The 23,225-nt window shown below is 38.7% G+C and overlaps 1 protein-coding gene across 3 annotated transcripts in view; it reads left to right on the top strand.

Moving 5' to 3' along the window:
* celsr3 (cadherin, EGF LAG seven-pass G-type receptor 3) overlaps window positions 1-23,225 on the top strand; it is a 188,664-nt gene that overhangs the window by 11,775 nt on the left and 153,664 nt on the right. For all 3 annotated transcript variants that reach the window (XM_078414152.1, XM_078414154.1, XM_078414153.1), the window contains exon 2: window positions 19,379-20,017. In XM_078414152.1, the coding sequence (XP_078270278.1) occupies window positions 19,379-20,017 (639 nt within the window). The remainder of the gene's footprint in view (window positions 1-19,378; window positions 20,018-23,225) is intronic.

Consider the following 23,225-nt stretch of genomic DNA (forward strand, 5'->3'; position numbering starts at 1 on the left):
CATAGATCTGAAGAAAATATATTTTTCTGTGTTTCCAGCAGCCACTTTGAAACTCATTTTGCATTTTCTCAGTCAGGTTAAGTAAATTTCTACTATTGGGATACTATTATTTTGAATGTATTTCGGCTTGCTTGATATGGTGGAACAAAGTAGTTTTATTTTTCCTGATTTTTAAAATTCTAAATGAATATTTTCTCTACATAATTCAGTCTCAAGGTTCATACATTGTGCCACCGTAATATCAAATTCTTTCTTGTTTCACTCTATCTTCAGGTTTCCCACTAATTTTTGCTGACCGAAAAGGTAGTTGTGCAGCCTAATCTAAAAGTACTTTCAGTGATCCTCTGAAGTGGGAAGCTGCACAAATTGTTGATTCTCCATTTATCAATCACCTCTCTACGGGAGGATAAATCTTACATTGGTTGTATAAAATAAATTCCTTGTTACTCGTTGAAACATTTTTCTGAGAGATCAATCTCCCTTTTAACTCGGCTGCTCGGACTGTCAATTTAGGAGCTTCAAAACTTCCTTTTTAAGTAATAATATTTTAAACTTTTTTTCTTTTTTAACGCAACTCAAAAGCAGTGAAATGCCATTCTCACCTTCTAGTTAATGTTAATAGCTTTGCCTGCGATCATTTGCGATTGTATAATGTAAATGTGCTCACAATTAGAACCAGACCAGAAAATGAAGGGATGCATTATTTAAATCAAAGTGCAATGCATGTTTTTATTGAAGGCATCCGTTCGGCTCATACTGCAGTGGAAATGCAGTATTTACAAGCGTTTGGTAAGAATTTGTTTTAATCTGCATTTACCTTTCCTGTTGAATTTCTCGCATTGCCCTTTATTGATGTCTATAACATAAACCGTTTCACTGTAAATTTCCCTGGTGTGGGACGAATAAAGGAATATATTATTATTATTGTATTCATAAGGCAGATTTATGTTCAGGTGTTTTTTATGAATTAGTTTTTTACTGGATGATTGAAGGGGAAAGTTAAAAGTAATGTCACACATTCATCTGCACACATAAACAGCACACTTGGATTGTTGTATTGCATGTGGGTGTTGAGGCAGAAGCAATAATATGAAAGAGAATTAGGCGAGTTAGAAAAATTGCATAATGAGAAAGAATATAAGCCATGAAGTGGGTTTATAGTGAATTATTTCTATTGGATAAATGGGCATATCGCAAATATGTTGGACTGAATTACCTCTGAACAAGTTGGATGAGTCAATGAACTGGTTCTTTGCTAAATTGCTTTGCCTATAAGATATACAATTTTGGGTATAAGTAGTAAAGTATAACTATTTGCAGACAGTAAGAGCTGCTGTGAAATATGTTACCAGTGACTGGTAACATATTTCTACAAGTACAAAGCCTACAATATGCAGAGGATTAAAAGGAATATGAACTTTGGCAATAGCAGCCTGCCTTTTTAAATGACACTACTGCAGTAATTTAGGTGCATTGTAAATTGTGGCTGCTGTGTGCAATCTAAATGTTTGATTACCCAGTGATTTTTGTGACACATTTAAAAAAAATTCTTATGCTTGGTTCCTTTCTGTTGCGGTTGTAAAATCGCACGCCACTTGAAATACTTAAATTAAAAACAAAAATAAGATGATGATGCAGCTAGAAATCTAACTAAATAGCGTCTCTAGCAGTGTGTCTTCAGCACGAGTATAGGTTTATGCCAGTAAGAGGAACTACACCCTCTAATTAAATTCACTGAGCCTTAAAATATTTGACACTTGGTGGTGGTTCAACAATTTGTCAAAATGCATGTAGCAGTTCTTTTTAAAGAAAATTGTTATTCTAATCTCCTCCTAATATTTCCAGGGCCATTATTGTTCGGTTGTCTCCTCTATCAGCCAGGGGAGAAAAGAGAATTTGCTATCAAATTCTCAGTGTTATTTTTCTTTTACTAAAGCTTAGATTGAATTATAATTTAGTTGTTGTAGACTTTTCACAGTGACCATTGGAAGTCTGTGTGAACTTCCAACTAAAACTTGTAATTTTGTTTGGGATATGTTAACAGGACTGGTTAGTTATGCTATCAATGGATGAGATCAGGGGAGGTGTCTGAAGTCGTTAATAAGTTTAAAAAAAATGTATTTACTATGAAATGGCCTTTAACAGTAATCTTTTAGACAGTTTAAAAACACACGATTCGCTTGTTTAAATGCATGTCTATATCGCAGCATAGTAACTTATCGGACCATTGTGGAGTCTTTTACATTCTGCGGATGTTGTATGGGAATAATCATTTGATTCTCGAATGTGGTTTTCAAATTTATTCTTTGTATGTAGATGAAATTTGAAGTAGACTAGAATAAAATATCTGTCCTCCGCCACTTAATTTTGATTTGTCATGGGGAAGATATTGGTTGACAAAATCTGAATGCATATTTGAGTGGAAGAGCAACAATCGAGGTATCATTTGAGGTGTTTTTACATGACCAAATGCCACATTCATTATTCTCCGTACAATTAGCTTTGTGATCTCAACTGTGCTCTAATGGGAAATGGAAGCAAAGCATTCTCGAAGGAGGGGGGGGGGGGGGGGTGGGGGGGAAATGATCAGTAGCCTCAGGTTATTGCATTGTCCGGTTTTAGGCATGCTTCAGCAGGGACCTGAGAGAGAAGCTCCAGATCATTCTCCCCTATGTGTGATAAGACTTGTGCGGGGCACTAAGGAAGGAATAATAATGTATCTTGGCTTTTGTAAAACTCTATTGAAGCCAGTGGATGCCCCTATTAAATTACAAATAATTGACATCAAATGTTGTTTATTTTAATTAGCAGGACTGAATTTAATTTTAAACCTTTTTGGCGCCTGCTTGACTAAGTATCTTTAGTCTTTGCATTGTAAATATTTCAATTACCTTGATTTCAGAAAACTCTTTCCAATTATCTAAATATAGGATCCATTATATCTTTGAATCTCCAGGTTTAAACACCAGAGTTATTGATCCCAAAATCATTTATAAGAACTTAATATGTACTGGACAAAGTGGACCCGTTGGGCCCAAACCTCTCCTGCATTGGTGCAGCACCCTGTCCTCCCCCCCTCCCCTCTCTCCTCAACCCGCTCTCCCTTCTCCCCCACTCCCCCTCCCTCCTCCCCTCCCCCTCCCCTCCTTTTAAACTTTTAAATGTGAATAACTTTTAAAATATAACACCGATTTCAATAAAACTACTTGCATTATCACTAAAGTGACAATGGTGAGTAAGGTGGGCCTAAAATTGTCGCGCTATCGTGTACCATTTTGGCTGAAGTTCAGTCACAAACAAGATAACAAACAAGAGTTTTAGTATATAGATGATGCTGTGAAAATGCAAACAACCATGTTTGTATTCTAAGAGCTTTGGTTTGGTTTGAGTTCCACTCATTCAAATAAAAATCAATATAGTTTTAACCTGATACCCATTCAGATTTTTTATTTTCTGTATTTATTGGAAGGAATCAATACCTTCCTGCATTCTGATTTAGATGAATTAAATCTTGAATACAATGCAATCAAATGGTGACATGTTAATTCCACGGAGACCTAAGAAATCTAAATATTAGCATTCAGCATCTTGGGCAACATCTGTTGACTGATTAAAGATTATTGATCTGAAACACTAATCCTGTTTCCCTCTCTCTCTCTGGATGCTGCCTGCCCAAATAATTTTTTTGCATTTTCTGCTTCTATTTTAAATTTTCTTCTTCCTTCCAGTTTCCATCTTGTGAAATTGTTAATTGTGAAGATTATTTTAAGTAAGCTTTGCACTTTTGGTTTGCATCTTGCAGATCATAGCTAGTTTAGTCAACAGTGGTACTGAGCTTTTAGTAAAATACACTGTGCCTTGCAGTCATTGTATTCGACTATATTGAACACTATTTTGAAGAAGCACCGAAGGAGGTTCTCTTGCTGATGTTTGATTTGATGCCATTGGAGTTTTTGTTGAGGATTTCCAACTCCTTTCTCTCCCAAGTAGAATCCTGTGGTCTCACTACGTGCATAGAAGTCGGGCTAGATGGGAGATTACTCCCAACAAAATATTGGAATTTGGCGGATTGTGGCCTGCCAACCCAGCCCAACAATCTGTTTCAGTCGAGATGTCTGGTCTCTATTTATGTGAACAATGCCACCTAGACCGACCGCTATGTTCACATTGATAGTTGGGTTGAGCGTGGAGAAAACCACAAGCACTTTGGTTCAAGTTAACTTCAGAACAACCGTGGCCAGGCCCTTGTTTTGCATCTAAGCTGACTGTGCTCCTGATGATCACTGTGCTACTCTGAGGGCTATCTTGAGGATATTCATGCAGAAGTATTAGATCTAATATTAGATCTAAACTTAAAGATATTATTTTTGTAATATTACTGTATTATTTTGCTGAAGAACAGTCTGAAGAAGGGTCTCGACCCAAAACGTCACCCATTCCATCTCTCCTAGATGCTGCCTGACCTGCTGAGTTACTCCAGCATTTTGTGATACCTTCATATTATTTGGCTCAGTAAGCAGTAAAATATTTCCAGCAGTTTATTTTGGTTAATGTTCAAAATGTATGAGCAATCAAATCAATGTTCAAAAATGTATGAGCAATCAAATCAAAGTGCTAGTTTGTGTACAGATATGACTTATTGATAAGCAAACTAAAGGTAGATATGAGAATGTTTGATAGAATCTACAACATTTCAGAATGGTGTGTTGCTTTCTCCATAGATAATTTTATTCACATAATTATCTAATTGGAAAATTATCACTGAAATGCAAAAATAATTTCCTCACCTTATTACTTATAAAACCATTCTGACAACAGCGTGCTTCTGCAACCATGTGTAATTTGCAGAGCTAAAGGCTACACAGCCACATTTGTTTTAAACGTGATGGTTTTATTAAAAAGTCAATCTTGCTTAAAGGCAATGCAATCAAATAAGGCATTGTCTCTGTGCAGCCTTTACAGCAGGAACTGTAATAATTCATGATCAATGTTCACCAGTTTGTGAGTGACACAAAGTCAAATATAAGTTCCTCTACCTTCCCCATTTAGCAAACTGTCTATGATATAATCAGCGAAATTGTCACTGGAATGTCCAGATATCCATCCCATACCTCTCCAAGTTATACACTCAGAAGCATCAAACGCTGTGTAGGCAGTAGAGAGTCCAATATGTATAGTGCCTGGAAATAACTTGCAGACATATCGAGATTAACTGCTCCAGGGAGAAACAAGCAGACAGAATCTTGGTGTAAATGTAATATGACCAGGAATTCCCTTTAGTGTTTCTGTTTCATTATTGTCACCTCATTGAAAAAACCTGCTTATACAGTGAACAGTTTCCTTTACACTTCTAGTAAAGATAGACCAATAAAGCAAGAGCAATTTCAAGAAATGCAGTATCATATCTCTGTGGTATTGTGATTGTTTCTTGTCTCCCCCTCATTCTTAGTCAATATAATCTAATGGCGGCCATCACTTCTGGAACTATTTATCACCCCAACTAGTATGTACGAGCCATTTCCCTAGGATATCACCAGGATTGAGATGTGTTTCACCTTTCCTCCAATGCAGCTACACAACAATAACACAAAAGCAATGAACTTTTCCTTTGTTAAAATGCCTCCCAAATGCTGCACCATTCACTGCAATCGCAATGCATGTTACTTTAAAAAGTGTTCTCTGTTTATTACATCCTGATTTTCAAATTTGGAAACTACTCCTCATTTGTTCTGAATCAGTTTATTTTGCGATTATTGTTTAATATCAAGTCTTGAGTTAATCATGACGCCCTTCAGCCGAAGGTCAAGCTGAAGCTTTCATTTATAGAACTTGAATACCGTCCATCCCAAGACATTGACTCCAATCGTCTCCCTGACTACTCAATCAAATTAAATAGCAATGTTGCAAAGTACCCCAGCTGCTGAAATTCATAGCTAACATATGGTAATTAACGTCACAGCTGTGTAAAGCCTTGAACAGTTACGCCCACTGTTGTAAATAAAGTCACTAATAAAGTTAATATACATAAGGCATAAAGATTTTATTCTGTTAATGTGCAAATCTGCAAAGTTTGCGATTGCCTGCAGCAATTCCGTTGAGACCCTACAGAGAATTTAAGTACAGAATATGTTTCATTATATGTCTGAAGATATGTAAATTATTAAGTCTCTAAGACTGTAACTTTATTTTATGGGCTGTATTACACATCATATATCATGAGCGTCTATTTACTGTATTTGTTCCACTGCTAGATCATTATTATAAATTAATCCTTTTGTTGACTCTGAAAAGCTCTCTGATCAAAGATTATTGAAGGACAAAGTGCTGGCATTCTCCTGCTAAGCCTTTATCTTGGAGCTTATCATTTGGTGTTGTTTGTGTCAGGAATATGTGATATAATGCAGGCAGTTATCCAATGCATTAAGAGATTTTTCAAAAGCATTATCGTTTATTTCATCTATATTGTAATTTGTTTTGTCCCTCTGCAATTTTCCATTGACATAAAGGGTGGCATTTCTTGGCTGCTTTCTTTTGTTGCACGATCTGTGGTTCCATAGTTTTCGCCCAAAATGATTCAGACAGTTAACATTCACAAATGGGAATCCAGAAGTGTCTGATAGGCATATTAACAGTAAAAGGGTAGTTCATGGCAGAGTGGTGCCTATTAAGGATAAAATGACAACTTGTCTCTTAAGGTATCAAATAGGTACAGAGAACATTGGACTGTATAGCACAGGAACAGGCACCTTTTGACCCACAATTTCAATGCTGACCATGATGTCAGGTTAAATTAATCTCCTGAGCCTGCACATAATTCATATCCCTCCATTTCGCTGTCCATCTTAAATGCCACTATCGTATGTGCCTCCATCACCACCTCTATTCCAGGCACCCACCACACATTATGTTTTAAAAATCTTGTCCCGCACATCTCCTTTGAATTTTGCCACTCTGACCTTAAAGCCATGCTGTCTAGTCTTTGACATTTCCACGCTGGTAAAAAGGTTCTGATTGTCTACATATGCCTCTCATAATTTTCTGTTTGTCCTCTATCTCTGACACTTCAGGTTGTGCAACCTCGCTTTATAGCCAGTACCCTCTAATCCAGTCAACATTCTAGTAAACCTCCTCAGAGCCTCCACATTGTTCCTGTCATGGGGAGAACAGAACTGTACGCAATACTCCAAATGAGGCTTAACCACAGTCCAATAAATCTGCAACATGACTTCTACACTCTAATACTCAGTACACCAACTGATGAAGGCAAGCGTACCACATACCTTCTTTGTCACTGTATCGACTTCTATTGCCATTTTCAGGGACTATGTTCTTGGACCCCAACATTTTTCTGTACCTCAATTTTGTAAAGGGTTTTGCTATTGACTATATATTTTCCCTTTACACTTGACCTTCCAAAGTGTAACACCTCACAGTTGTTCAGATTAAACTCCATCTGCCATTTCTCTGCCCACTTCTGTAACTGATCATATGAACTGCTGTATACTTTAACATCCATGTTTATATCCAAGTCATTTATATATCACACCACAGAGGTGCCAGCACAGTTCCCTGCGGACCTCCAGTCAGAATAGCACACTTCTACCACCTTCCTCTGTCTTTAATGAGTATGCCTTGTCTGAATCCAAATGACCAGATCACCTTGTGTCCCATGAATCTCACCCTTCTGGATCAGCCAACAATGAGGGACTTTATCAAATGCCTTACTAAATTCCGTGTCAATGACATCCACCACCTTGCCCTCATCAATCATCTTTATCACCTCCTCAAAAAAAACTCAATCCAGTTCGTATGACATGACCTGGTTCGCACTAAGCCATACTGACTGACCCCAATTAGCCTATTTTCAAAATGAGAGCAAATCCTATCCTGATGAGCCTTCTCCAATAGCATCCCAAGCACTGGTGTGAGGCTCAGTAGTCTATTATTTCCTGGATTATCACTATTTTGCTTTTTAAACAAGAAACAACATTGGCTACTCTCCTGTCCTCCAAGACCCTGTCTGTGGCTATTTAAGATACATCGATCTTTGTCAAGGCCCCTGCGGTCTCCTCTTATGACCCTCTCAAAAAGCTGGGATAGATATCATTAGGTCCTGGGAATTCATCCAGCTTAATGTTCTTAAAGAGCCCCAACACCACCACCTGCTTGATCTTAAACCTCCCTAGTATATTAGTATTCTATATACTAGTATATTAGTATTCTCTGCATTGATCTCACTGTTCCCCATGTCCTTCTTCTTGATGAATACAGAAGACTGGAGAATGTTCTTTCCTTGCCCAAAGAGAGGCAGTAATAATAAACAACTACACGTGAGATAGTTTGACCTTGGAGCGGAGGAGCTTTTAGAAACATTCATTAGTGATGGGGCTTATAATTATCTGGAGGAAAATGGATTAAGGCATTTCAGCATGTATTTGTTAAGGACGACTCATGCTTTGCAATTTGATAGAACATTTTGATGAGGTAATGTAGTCAATGTGATGTACATGGACTTCCAGAAGGCTTTTGTTAAGATGCTGCTTAAACGGCTTATCAGCAAAGTTGAAGCATGTGGCATAAAGGGACATTGACTGCACGAATACTGGGTTGGCTCAGTAATGGGTAATATGGTGTTATGGTGTTTGGTACTTTTCCTGATTGGATGAAGGTGAATAGTGGCATTCATTGGGGATTGCTGTTAGGACCCTTGCTTTTTTGATTTATAATGGTGGCCTGGACTTGGGTACAACTGAATTTACCCATGATGTAAAACCTAGTAGTGGTGTGAACTGCAAAGAGGACAATGATAAGTTGTGATAGAATAGAAATATACTGGTAGAATGAATGGGCAGATGTGTGACATACAAAGTTAATGTGGAGAAATGTGAGGTGTTGGATTTTGGCAAGGATAGAGGGTCTATAGAAAAAAACAAGTGATGTAGGAGCTGAGAGACATTGGGTGTAGGTTCACAAGTCATTGACAGTGGTAGAAACGACTGAGAAGGCAATTAATAAGTAAATAATTCTTGGCATTGAATGTAAATGTAGCATAGTCATGCCAAACCTTTATATAACACTGGTTGGATAGACAATAGGTGCAGGAGAAGGCCATTTATTTATCAATGTGATCATGGCTGACCATTCTCAATCAGTACCCCGTTCCTGCCTTCTCCCCATACCCCCTGACTCCGCTATCCTTAAGAGCTCTATCTAGGATCTCACCTAGAGTTCTTGTTGAGGATTTCCAAATGCTTTCTCTCCTAGTTAGAATCCTGTGGCCCAACTACATGCCAGATTGGGACGTGCCAGATTGGAATTGCTCCCAACAAAATATTGCAATTTAAGACAAATCATATTGTTGCCTGCCACTCCAGCCCAAAAACCTGTTTCAATCAGGATGTCCTGGTGTCCATTTCTGTGAACAATGCCACCCAGAATGATATGTTCACATTAATAATGGCAGATATTGAGCGTCTTCTTACAGTAAAAAGTGGAGACACTGGAAAGGGTACAGAGGAGATTTACAGAGATTGTTGATGGGATCAAGGTCTACAAATTACAGGGTAAATTGAAGTCTGACATTTTTCACAAAGGAGAGATGGCTGAGGAGGGACTGTTGGAGCACACCAAGTCCTTGTTATCCATTGACTTGTTGCTAACTATAGTACATTCCTCCAGAGCATTTTTTTTGTAGCATCGGTGAAATGGAATACTTTTGATGTGCTGCGCTGGCAGGTAATAAAATATCAATATTTGTGTGTGTCCAAGTTGAGGGGGGAAATACCAGTGGGATTAAGAACAAAAATAGATTTGCAGCCTGAGCCTGTGTTCGGAGTGCTTGTTCATTTCAACTTATTCTGACAAATGAAATCTAAGAGTTGAAGCAGATAAGCAAGTTGTTACATCCATGGCGTGGGTTGACTGCTGTATGTTATTGCATCTACAGTGTCATTGCCAGAGGTCTTATTTGTATCCACAATTTGTTTCCCCATTACCTCCAGGAAGTTCATGCTCTATCCCTTTTGAACAATGACTTTGTATCCCTAAAATGATGAGGGGTCTGCACAAGGTGAATAGTGGGAGGCTGTCCCTGTCGAAGGAGAGATCAAGGACTAGAGATCATGGGTTTTGAACTAATTTAGCGTGACTTGAGGGAAACACTTACAGAGTGTGTGTGCTTGACATTTGGAATGCATTGTCTGAAGATGTAGTGGAAGCAAGTTCCATACGTCCTCCACAAGGGAGTTGAGAAAATGTGCAATAATGCAGAAGGGTCTGGAAAGTAGAACTAGAGAGTTTTTCTGGTAGAGAACCAGTCCAGGTACAATGGCTAACGAACCTCCTCCTCTGCTATAATCATTCTATGATTCCATGATTTTTATTCGATGAAAGTTGTAAAAAATGCTGGAAATCCAGTGTTCAGTGAACAATTCTGTCATTTTTACTAAAGTGATAGATGACTGCGTTATAATCAGATCTTGAACATTTATTTATCAACACCTCTCTGTACTGCTGGATCTGATGGCACTCCAATCTTCTGTCATTATATCCCTCGTGTGCATTGAATGATGATGATACTTTATTGTCACGTGCCTAGGTACAGTCAAGTTGTTTCTGCATACAATGTACACAAGAGTCGCCACAAAGGTGCTGACAGTTACAAAAAGTTCTCTTCATGGTGGGTATTCTTCTGTTTGCCCATCTGAATGAAGTAAAGTTCCATGCCCTTGATGAATATATGGCAGACAGTTGTTACAGCTGGAAGAATCAGGAATTCAGCAAAACATTTAGAAGCTCAGCGATGTTGCTGTGTGTGAATGATCGCTGCCTTCTAAGTAATGCCTATCAGATGAATTTTTATTTTCATATATATAATGAACTGTTGTAAAATTACCATTACTGTGTCCTATTGTTGAAATATTTTGGATAAACACATTGGAGTAATTGACAAGCTTGTATGGCCAAAAGAAAGATGAGACTTTATTTTAACAATAGTGCATCTGTCTTATTCTGTTGAATGGACTACCTTAGTGAAGTGACAATTATTCTTTTATAATTGTGTTATTTTGTTGGTATAAATCTGGGAACAGAGTCTTGTCCTGACTGAACGTCTAAGGAGTGAGATGACCATGACAAGAATAACAATGAAACAAAGAATTCTGTTTCTTGAATTAAGATATTTTACCACACAGATGTCTGGGTGGTTTTAAAGAAGAAAGGCAAAGCTCACTGAAGAGTGTTCAAGCCACACGAACAATGGTCCATCATGCTAATACCATGCCAATCTGATTTGAAGAAGTGATATTCTGTAGAATTAATCACATGAGCACTTTTAAGATAGACTGGTGTTATTTTGTCTTTTGGCCTGGTATGCATTCACTCAGCTCTTTCTTAGAATAAGCCCTTTGGCCCATAGTATCTGCGTGGAACATGATGCCAAGTTAAACTAATCTCATCTGTCTGCACATGATCCATATCCCTCCATTCCCTGCATATTCATGTGCCTATCCAAAAGCCTCTTAAACGCTGCTATCGTATCATATTCATTTGAACCTGAAAAAGGTTTGAGGCAGAAATCGAAGATGCACTTTAAACCCCTGCACACTCACTTTACATCCATTTAGTGCTTATTACCATGTCAGTGGTTGGCTGTCTTGTGAACTGAGTTTTTGTGTCCTACTCTGAAGAAGCAATTTATTCTTTACAATATGATTTCTGGAACAGTGTATAGTTGTATACCTCTACTTTGCTTGGGTGGGGGGGGGGGGGGGGGGGGGGGGGGGGGGACATTGCCAGAGTTGGTGGGGTTTCTATCATTTTGCTCCAAGCATTTATGCAGAAATGTCTGTACGGCCTACAAAAGGGAAGTGACAACCTGAGAACAAACTTGTAATTTTTGCAACAAAGTAGTAATTGCAAGAGTTCCCCATGCATGGTGTGATTGTCTTTCCCCTCTCTCATGAAAATAGCAGGACAACAAACATAATTGTTAGTTTTTGTAAAGTGTAGAGATGCGGCACATCTTTTTAAGGTATTCTGGTCTTCATTGTTAGTGCATTCAATGTACAAATGCATTGTAAACCCAATGGCTGAATATAGTGGTTGAAGAATCTAAAGTGCCATTGTAGATGGATAGTTCCATCATATTTGTAGCAACACAATTCACAGGTATTGTTGATTCACAGCTGTTCACTTTCGAGTTCTGGTCTATTGAAGGCAATGCATTAGCACGGTACCGGTATAACAACAAGTTAGATCCAATTTATGGCCACATCTTTAATAGAATTGCTGCATACATTCTGCTGTGTGCAAAACTCATTGGACTGGTCCAAAATATACCCCAGAACTGTTCTGTGGTTTTCTACATTAGTTACAAAAAAATCACCTTCCTTATCTTAACCTGCTACTTGTTAACAGAAATGTGTAGTACCGAAGCCACCTTTTCATCTCCATGCACCCCTCCCTATTCAAGTGAGTTGGATGCAGAGGACTGTTCTTGCACCCTTTCATTTGAGTTGGGTGGTGACCCCTCACATGAAGTAGTGCTGAAGTCTGACTCTCCTGAATAACCCTGACAGACTTTGATTGCAGCAAAGCTTTCAAATCAAATATCGTTAAAATTAAAAAAATTGAACTAAGCATTAAAAACTCAAGACCTTAAATAATTAAAATTACAAAAGTAAGAAATAAATTACTTATTAAAAAAGTGACTTGGCTCCCTTTTGCCTGCTAAACTATGGGCCGAGAACAATCTCATCCATTTGAAATTAAAGGATTATGATGTTATGGCGGATCTGAATAAATGATACCTGATTTGGAATTTGAGTGGACATAAGTTATGTCTCATTGTGGAATCAGTAGACATTGGTCCGGCTTGGACATCCGTCATTGGCAACGCACAGGTGCCTGTGGCACAGTGGTGCGGCGCCAGAAACACAGGTTTGCTCCTGACCTTGGGTGCCGTTCGTGCGGAGTTTGCACTTTCTCCTTGTGACCTTGTGGGTTTCCTCTGGGTGCTCCACTTTCCTCCCGCAACCCAAAGATGTGCAGGTCTGTAGATTAATTAGCCTCTGCAAACTGCCCTGAATGCCCAGGGAGTCGATGAGAGAGTGGGGTAATATAGAACTAATGTCAATGGCTGATCGATCAGTGGTCAGCTGGGTCAGTGGGCCAAAGGGCTTGTTTCCATGCTGAATCTCTAAACTAAATAAAAATCAAAGTTAAAGTTTTCAATTTTGTACCCCTGATTCTAACCAGCAAGATTCATCTCAATATTTTATTGGCTTGATTTAGCAGTCAACAATGACATGATGGAGCTAGTCATTGAACTAAAAAAAACTTGTCCACATAGAACTAGCTACTGGCATCGACTTCCCCTTTTCTAAAAAACAGTTACGGTCTGAAGATAGACACAAAAAGCTGGAGTAACAGTGGGTCAGGCAGCATCTCTGGAGAGAAGGAATGGGTGACGTTTTGGGTCCCGAAACGTCACCCATTCCTTCTCACCAGAGATGCTGCCTGACCCGCTGAGTTACTCCAGCTTTTTGTGTCTATTTTTGGTTTAAACCAGCATCTGCACTTCCGTCCTACAGAGTGAGTGTCTGATGTCAATTCAGAAGATCCATGCAGTCCAGCAGTTGTGATGTTATCAGGCATGGAGCACAGCCTGAAGAATTGTTTTTTCTGCATTGAAGAATTCTCACAGCAAAGACATTAATGTATAATTTACAGCTTGTATTTCAAATGTTTGATGGAGTATGAAATAAAGATGAGAAAATACATACAATTAAGATGGCTGAGAAAATGGGTTAATTTGTTATATTTAAATTATTTATTTGGGAGAATTGCATGTATAAAATAGTATACTTTTAATTGTATAAAATAGTATTTTACTGATAGAGTTAGAGTCATAGAGTGATACAGTGTGGAAACAGGCCCTTCAGCCCAACTTGACCACACTGGCCAACGTATCTCAGCTACACTAGTCCCACCTGGCCTCATTTGGCCAGTATCCCTCCAAACCTGTCCTATCCATGTACCTGTCTAGCATTTTCTTAAATGTTGGGATAGTCCCAGCCTCAACTACCTCATCTGGCAACTTGTTCCATACACCCACCACTCTTTGTGTGAAAAAGGTACCCCTCAGATTCCTATTAAATCTTTCCCCTTTCACCTTAAACCCATGCCCTCTTGTCCTCGATTCCCCTACTCTGGGCAAGAGACTCTGTGATTTTATACACCTCTATAAGAAAATGAATTAATTATGCGTGAGTTTACCATTCCAGAATCGATTATACTTCATGCAGCAAGTCAGAATATTTTCATGTGTTTTTCACCATGGGAATAGCCATATAAACCACAATTGTTCATGAAAATGTGGTGGAAAACTTCAACTGGTCAGACAGCATCTGTGGAAAGAATCATTCAATGTTTCAGGTCTGGGGAACTAGAGTTGAAGGGTCTCTGGACCTGACATGTCAATTTTTTCTCTCTCTTACCACTGATTCTCTGACCTACTGAGTGCTTCCAGCATATTTGTTTTTTATTTCAAGTTTCCCACATGCACAGTTTTTTGATTTTATGATTTTGTTTTTCATCAGTTCACTGTTTTTATTTTTGACTGCAGTGGCGATGGATAATACATAGTGCAGCTTATGAAAGAACACTTAATCACTGCCATCAGCTTCATGGATTTCCCACAAATTATGCAAGTGTGGAAATCCTGAAATTGCTTTCTGTTTCATCGTAGTATGCAAATGCTTATGGTTTCACCATCATTATAAATTCAAATTCCAAATCAAGGTTTTTATAATAAGTTGTCTCTCTGCAGCTGTGAATGAATAAGGATACTTTTGTGCTCCCTGTTTTACTATTCTGCCTGGTGAGCAGAGATACAGCCTCGAATGATAAATCGATATTTGTTTATGTTTCAAGGCATATCTTAAGTTAAATTTTATTGCTTTACGGAAGCATATCAAGATTAAAAAAACAAGCACGTATCTATCTTAAACAAAGTAAAATGTCAATACATTTTAGGGTCAATTTTCTTGTCTGACATTTTTTTCTATCATAGCAGATTCTTTTTTTCCCTTATCTTGCTATGAACTTTACTGAGACTGGATGTTACTCCTGATTCGGTTAATTTAAATGGGCCATACATGATTACCAGCTGGGACTCCCATCTTGGATCCATTGCACTCCTGTAGCTTGTTGGGGCCAATTAGAATTTTGCTTTGCCGTCGAATGCTGTGTAGTTGTAACTATTTCCATTCACAAAATGCAGCTCTGTTATTCTCTTATTTAAATTAAGAGCACTGAGGCTTAAAATAATTTTTTGGTTATCTCTTTATAAATCCTTAGAGTGAAGAAACAAATTGAATAATTCCTTAATATCAGGATTAAATTCTTTCAAGGTGCATGATTGGCTAATGCTAGTTTTGTAAACTAAAATATTCCCCAATTAACTCCTCCAAAATACTTATGCTTGAGAACGTCCGATCTCAACCTTTATAAAGACATTTGGACAGATGCATGGTTACATTGATTGAATGGAAGATACAGCATGGAAACAGGCCCTTCTGCTCATAGAGTCCATACTGACATTAGATTATCCTAGTTCTATGTTATCCCACATTCGTATCCACTCCTTACCCACTATGGTCAATTTACAGAAGCTAACTAATTATGGAAGGAAGAACGTGCAAACTTCACGCAGCCAACCCCCCGAAGTCAGGATCAAACCCACTTCTCTGGCGCTGTGAGGCAGCAGCTCTATCAATTGTGCCACTGTGCCGAGAAAAAAGGGTTAGAGGAATAAAGGCCAAACACTGTTAAATAGGACTAACAGTTTGATGTGAAAGGTATGAAATTGTACTATTTTTGTAGAAAGGAGGACACTATTCACCCCAATGTGTCTATGCCACTTGTAATAGAGGTACCCAACCTAATCCTACCTTCCATTACCTCTTTTCAATCAAGAGAGTCAAGAAGAAGTCAAGAGTGTTTAATTGTCAAATGTACTGGCAATGAAACAATGAAATTCTAACTTGCAATAACAAACAATTAAATATACAATTACAAGGTAACCAGGCCATAATAGTGCAAAATCAAAATTTGTAGTGCAATAATAACAAATTCCATTGAAGATCATGTTTGCTGAGGTTCTGGTTATTGCTGTGCAATGTTTAGCAACCTGATGGTGGCAGGGAAAGCAACTTCTTGAATCTGGAAGTCATGGTTTTTGGACTCCGGTATCATCTTTCTGATGATGGGAGCATGAATAGGTTGGTGTGTTCTTTGATATTAGCTGCCTTTGAGACAATGCCTCCTGTAGATCCTTTCATTGGTGGGGAGATCAGTGCCCATAATGGACCGGGCAATGTTTACCACTCTCTGCAGCCACCTTTGCTCTTGGGCATCAGACAGAAACAAGCCATGATGCAACTAATTATCCTGTTGATGTAGATCGGTTTTTGGATCCACTGCTTTTCCCATCCTGAAATCAACAATCGGTGAATTTAAAGAAAGCATTGGTGCTGTGTCTGGCTAGCCAGTCATAGATATAGAGAGCGTAGAGCAGGGGACTGAACACTTAAGGTGCTCCTGTGTTGATGGTTATCAAGGAGGAAGGGTTATTACCAATTTGTACTGATTGTGGTCTGCCAATGAGGAAGTCGAGGATGCAATTGCACACTGGCAAGCAGTAACTCGGTTTAGAGGGAATGATGGTGTTGAATGTCGAGCTGTAGTCGATGAAAAACAGTCTGATGTACATGTTGTTATTGTCCAAGCGGTTCAATGCAGTGGAGAGCCTTCTGCAGCTTTCTAGATACACCTCCAGCCATTTTTTAAGTGCAGGGAAGGTATCTGCCCCCAAACATCCTTTCAGGCAGCAAGTTCCATATCCTTATTTATCTCATCTCAAAACCTCCTACAATTAGGGAGTTTTGTCCTTCCTATTTAATCCAACCAAGCCCCTGATAATTCTGTACGTATCAATTATGTCTCCTGTTAACCCTTCCTATTCCAAACGAAACCAGTCTATCCAATTTTCAACACACTCAAAATGTATGGCTTTTTAAGCAATGAAAATGTGATTGAGAGGTCTTTTTCAGCAGAAAGAAATGAATCCAAACTATAGTATAAAATTAGAACTATGGGGTAGTGGTTGATGATGGTTTTATTAAATATCAAAATATCACAGGAGTCATAACATTCTTGAGACATACAGTACAGCGCATTATGGATTCCGATGGAGGAGGGAAGGAAACTTCCCAGAGTAATTTATGAGATTTTGATGTCATATTTTAAGCTTAAGATAGTGAACTAAGATGGCTTTAAAGCCATAAGGTCTTTAAGATGACGCTTTAACAATTAATATTGAGTTTTATATTGGTGTAAGTTTAAACCTTAATTCTAATCCTTTTCTCTGATCTGAATGGACAAATTCTAGACACATGAAAAAGGCAGGCAGGAAACCAGTACATAATCCAATGGCTCTGCTGTATATCAACATTGTTCAATTCTGTATGGAAATCTCTTTGGCATGAAGCAGAAAATCAACAAGGCCATTCACAAGGAGGGGGGGGGGGGGGGGAAGCTGAAAGGAATTAAATAAGTTCCTGTAGTCCACAGTGACAGGACACCCCCATTACATCGTAAACCTGTCATCCCAATTTGAACACGTACAGTGAAACGTAATTCTTTAAACAATCAATCACTTTGTCTCAAACGTCAGAAGCTCGATGTGTTATAAGAACGCTCCTAATATCTAACCTAGTTGCACGTCTGACTGTCTCTTGGGTTTCAATAACCTAGCGAAGTCGAATAGCTAAACTAATTTTAATTATTTTATTACCTGAACAACTCATATCCACCATGCATGCGAGCCTTGGTTTAATGAGAGATTATACATTCAGCTTGCCATGTGAGAGCAATTAGAGGGCTAAATCCATATGCTACAATTGTGATACACTGAATAAAATTTGTACTTACATGGTCTCCTAGTTCTTCAGGATTAGTTTAGAAGTGCTATGGTGACTGTAAAACAGGCAGATTCTATTTTATTTATTCACAGTAGGAGTGCAGCAGCATAAAGTGACTGAATGTAAGTGAGCTGTTTCTTTGTTAACTTTGGTCATGTAATGTTGGATCAATACATTAGGCTGTCTTCCAAAGCTGGAAGTGTTTGCATTCAAATCACTCTAGAGATTTATCAGCTAAAAGGCAAAAATTCAACAAGAACAGAAGAGTTGTAGGTTTAGTTGAAACAAATGCAAAAATTGCTCAGCAATATCATTGAGATGGAAGTTGTGGTTTGTTCTGCTTCATGCCAAACAAAATTGCATAGTGTCCAATTGCGATAAACTATTTGACCCAGTTGGTCGAAGATTGGCCATGCTTCACATGAGTCTAATCTCACCTCTTCTACGCTAGTCCTAAGGTCATATTATAGAATCATTACAGCATAGAAATGGGCCATTCGGTCCAACTCGTCTATGCCACCCAAGATGCCCATCTAAGCTGGTTCTGTTTGCTTGTGTTTCACCGGAATTCTTCTAAACCATCTACATGCCCAAATGTCTTGTAAATGTTATAGGTACCTGCCTCAACCATTTCTTCCACCAGCCTGTTTTATATATGTACCACTGTTTGTGTGAAAATGCCCTTGGATTCCTTTTAAATCTTCTCCCTCCCACCTTAAACCTTTGCCCTCTAGTTCTTGATTCCCTAATCACAGGAAAAAGAATGTGTGCATTCACCCTATTTTGTCCCTAATGATTTTATATACTTTTATAAGATCACCCTTTAGTCTCCTCCGTTCCAAGGAATATGGTCCATGTCTGCCCAACCTCTCCCCATAAATCAGTCCCTCGAGACGTGGCACCACCCTTGTAAATATTTGTTGCCATCTTTCCAAAAGCTGGGTTTTCCAAAATGGGAGGTGGAGGGAGGGAGGGAGGAGGGGGGAGAGGGGAGAGGGGAGGGGGAAGGGGGGAGGAGGGGCTGCTGCACCAATGCAGGAGAGGTTTGGGCCCAACGGGTCCACTTGGTCTAGTAAAATTGTAAAACTATGTTTAATTACAAGTCATTGTGATATCGTCAATGATTAAGATAGATTTTGGTGTCCTGTGATACCACATTCTCATTGGCAAAGAATTTTTTTTAAATGGGAAGTATGTTCAATAAGATATTAGGGTAGTATAGCCAAATGCCACTTGAAGACTATCAAGCATTTTGGGTAATTTATAAAAGATACTGAATATACTAGTCCTTACGACAAGTTTTAAATTTTAAATAACAGGTATACGTAAAGAAGAAAATGATCCCAATTGTTTATTCCTGAGCTAATTGAATTCTTTTGTTTATCCATTTTCAGATGGGATTCACAGCGTGACAGCGCAGTGTGTGCTGAGAGTAATTGTCATTACAGAGGAAATGTTGATCAACAGTATTACGGTGCGCCTAGAAAACATGTCTCAGGAACGCTTTCTGTCTCCGTCGTTGAACCGCTTTGTGGAGGGTCTAGCAGCAGTCTTGTCTGCCAGCCAGGAGGACATCTTTGTTTTCAACATACAAAATGACACAGATGTCAGCGGGAGCATTCTGAATGTCAGTTTTTCTGCTCTGGTTCCTGGTGGAAGCCAGAGCCAGTTCTTCTCCTCAGAGGAGCTTCAAGAACAGCTATATATGAGTCGGATGCAGCTGACCTCAGTCTCCATGCTGGAGGTGCTCCCTTTTGATGACAATGTCTGCCTGCGAGAACCCTGTGAAAACTACATGAAATGCATCTCGGTGCTGAAGTTTGACAGCTCCTCTACATTCATTACTTCAGGCTCCATGCTTTTCCGGTCCATCCACCCCATCACAGGGCTTCGCTGTCGTTGCCCACCAGGATTTACTGGAGATTACTGTGAGACAGAGATCAACCTTTGTTACTCAAATCCCTGCCAGAATTCTGGAGTATGTAGTCGCAGAGAGGGTGGTTACACATGCATTTGTGGAGAAGAGTTCACAGGTTAGTAAAACCAGAATTATTTTGTACCACAGTGAAGTAACCTTGTCTTAGTTTTAAAACCAATTTATAAAAAATGTAGTTGTATAAATTTAATTTGTGCAATCTTCCAAAACACACATTTTGTTCAAAGAAATAGCTAGATGAATGACATGCTGCTTTGCACCACCATAAAAGAAGCAAAACCTAACGGACTTGCCAGACACGGCATTATTTCAAATGCCTCGTATCTTTCCAGCTATCCAGTTGGTTTCAAGAGGTGGTCAAGCCAGCCAGTCATCCTTTCCTTAAAAAAGACCAAGAGCAGCTGCTCACCCAAATCTGCAATAGTTTCCCAGTGAAGGTTTTGTTGTACATCCAGTGATGGAACATGTGAATAGTATCAATAATGTTAATATCATGTTATAAATCCACGGAGATTCGTATGAATCAGGCTTCAACTTCTGGCATTTGGAGATCTGTGATGTGCAATAGGCTTTACACTGTAAAGCAATGATTCTTCTCAACAAGCATTGATGCTTATTTGTACTATGATCAGCATTTCATTTAGGCCACATTTGCTTCCTGATGAGGCTTTAAAAATGTCCAGTGTAGGCTTTCTGTTAATTTAGTTTCAGTCCTTCTGTAGTAAAAAATACACAAGCTCACTTCTAGAAACCTTTACTGTACATTATTTCAGTTTTATTCCTGCAAGAAAAGTCACCGTCCAACATTTTTGATGCTTTGGATTTTTAATTATTTTGAAAATTCAGTTTTTGGCAGTGGATGTCAGGTCCATCCAATCATTTTTTCCCCGCGTTAAATAACTGCAATAACATTTATAGTTACATTTATTGAACGTCTGCATTGCAGATCCCTGCAGACTGTCTGAGATTAAATTCTTTGCTTAATGTGTGCAAAGGAAACAAACCACCTCTGGCTTATTTTGAACTTGACCACTGCAGCCCCACTCCTTTAATATGGGCCAAAAGGTCCATTATAGATCGGTTCTGGATTACCCGTGTTTCATAATGAGCCCTCGAGAGAAATAAATAATTCCACTTCCACCTTATCCATTTCTTGATTAAGTTCTTAGTGCAAAGCCAGGTTGAGTTCATGTATTGGAAGTGGGGGTTACAGCTTACTGCAGCCCTATTAATTTCAGTTATCAAATGAAGCTTAGCACAGGAGTTACAAGGTCGCTAATAAGGTGTTTCTCAGTTTAAATACAAACTAAAGAATTCTGCGCACAAGAGGGAAATGGTTTCTGGACATTGTTTGCTTCTTTTAAAATAAATAAAAAATCATTTTCTGCCTCTGTAAACTCTGTGCCATGTTTCTCAATGGAATATTATGGTCATTTGCTCCCTTTTTCTTACTGAAGAATTGAGTAACAATTTATTTGAAAACAATTTATTATTGCTATTTAAGGTACAGTGACAGATGGTTATTTGTTTTGTAACTCTTGATCTGTAATAATCATGAGTTGAATGTAACAAATTAATATATTTTTTTATGATATTAAGCTATATGGATAGAATACGTGTGGGGAATTGAGCTTAATGTAGACAAATGTATGTTGATAAAGGAAATCAGCAGCCATGTGCACTTGCTAAAGTAGCCCCAATTTGAAATGGTGTTCTGTTAGTTATAGGATGTCTCTTCAGATGCTAGAAGACTGCTGCATGTCACAACACTGACATCAGCAGAGATAATCTGTAAAGTAGAATCCTTAAAGCATTGGGCATCATGTGGAGCAAAAGCTAATCAAAATGAAAACTCCCCACTGAATCCGTTGGTCGTGAAAATTGTCCTGGAAATTTAGAAACCATAAGTTGACATTCAAAAGTCAATGTGGGTACACACGATCGACCAGAATACTGGCAACAGCCAGGTAAAACCTACTGGTTACCTTGCATACCAGTAACCAGTCCTCTCGGGAAAGGACTGCAGGAGGAACTCTGATCAAGTTGGCTGACCATCAGTCCTCTAAGCCTCTGTTATCATCTAACATGACTAAATGTTTGCATTTACCACGACTGCCTCTTCCCTAATTTTTCATTAATGCTCTATTGTAATCTCTCTGTAAGGAGATTTTATCTCATTTAAGTTTGATTACTATGTAATATTTCACATCCTTTAAGCATTTCCAATCTCATTATTTAATATCCTGATCTGTGTCCCTGCTAACTACTGGATAAAAATAATAATTTAAAATTAATGCCATGGTTTTATTTTATTCAGTCTTTAGTGGGCCAATTTTCATCATTACTTTTGCATTTTATTTTGGTTGTTAATTTAATTTTAGCGTTCCTCCTTGTTTTCCTACTCTTTTCCTTCTCCCATCTCATAGTATTTTTTTGTTATCATCCTTTCTTCTGTTTTCCATGTATTCTAAATGCTCAGTAAGGGCCTGTTAACCAAAGACTTTCCCCATATGTCAAATACCACTTTGTGGTGTCCCATTAGTGTTTATTTTTTTTCTTGTTTTAATGTAATGTATTTTTTCTGGACTCTCTTATGCCATTTTAAACGTTTCCCATGGGTGTTGTACATCGTTATTTGCCAATATCATTACCCCTTTGCTTTACAAGATTCTGTTTTCAGCTCCCCAAAATTGCCTTTTATTTCAATAGACAATAGACAATAGACAATAGGTGCAGGAGTAGGCCATTCAGCCCTTCGAGCCAGCACCGCCATTCAATGCGATCATGGCTGATCACTCTCAATCAGTACCCCGTTCCTGCCTTCTCCCCATACCCCCTCACTCCACTATCCTTAAGAGCTCTATCCAGCTCTCTCTTGAAAGCATCCAACGAACTGGCCTCCACTGCCTTCTGAGGCAGAGAATTCCACACCTTCACCACCCTCTGACTGAAAAAGTTCTTCCTCATCTCCGTTCTAAATGGCCTACCCCTTATTCTCAAACTGTGGCCCCTTGTTCTGGACTCCCCCAACATTGGGAACATGTTATCTGCCTCTAATGTGTCCAATCCCCTAATTATCTTATATGTTTCAATAAGATCCCCCCTCATCCTTCTAAATTCCAGTGTATACAAGCCCAATCGCTCCAGCCTTTCAACATACGACAGTCCCGCCATTCCGGGAATTAATCTAGTGAACCTACGCTGCACGCCCTCCATAGCAAGAATATCCTTCCTCAAATTTGGAGACCAAAACTGCACACAGTACTCCAGGTGCGGTCTCACCAGGGCCCGGTACAACTGTAGAA

This window comes from Rhinoraja longicauda, chromosome 17, assembly GCF_053455715.1.
Source record: "Rhinoraja longicauda isolate Sanriku21f chromosome 17, sRhiLon1.1, whole genome shotgun sequence".
Classification (NCBI taxonomy): Eukaryota; Metazoa; Chordata; class Chondrichthyes; order Rajiformes; family Arhynchobatidae; genus Rhinoraja; species Rhinoraja longicauda.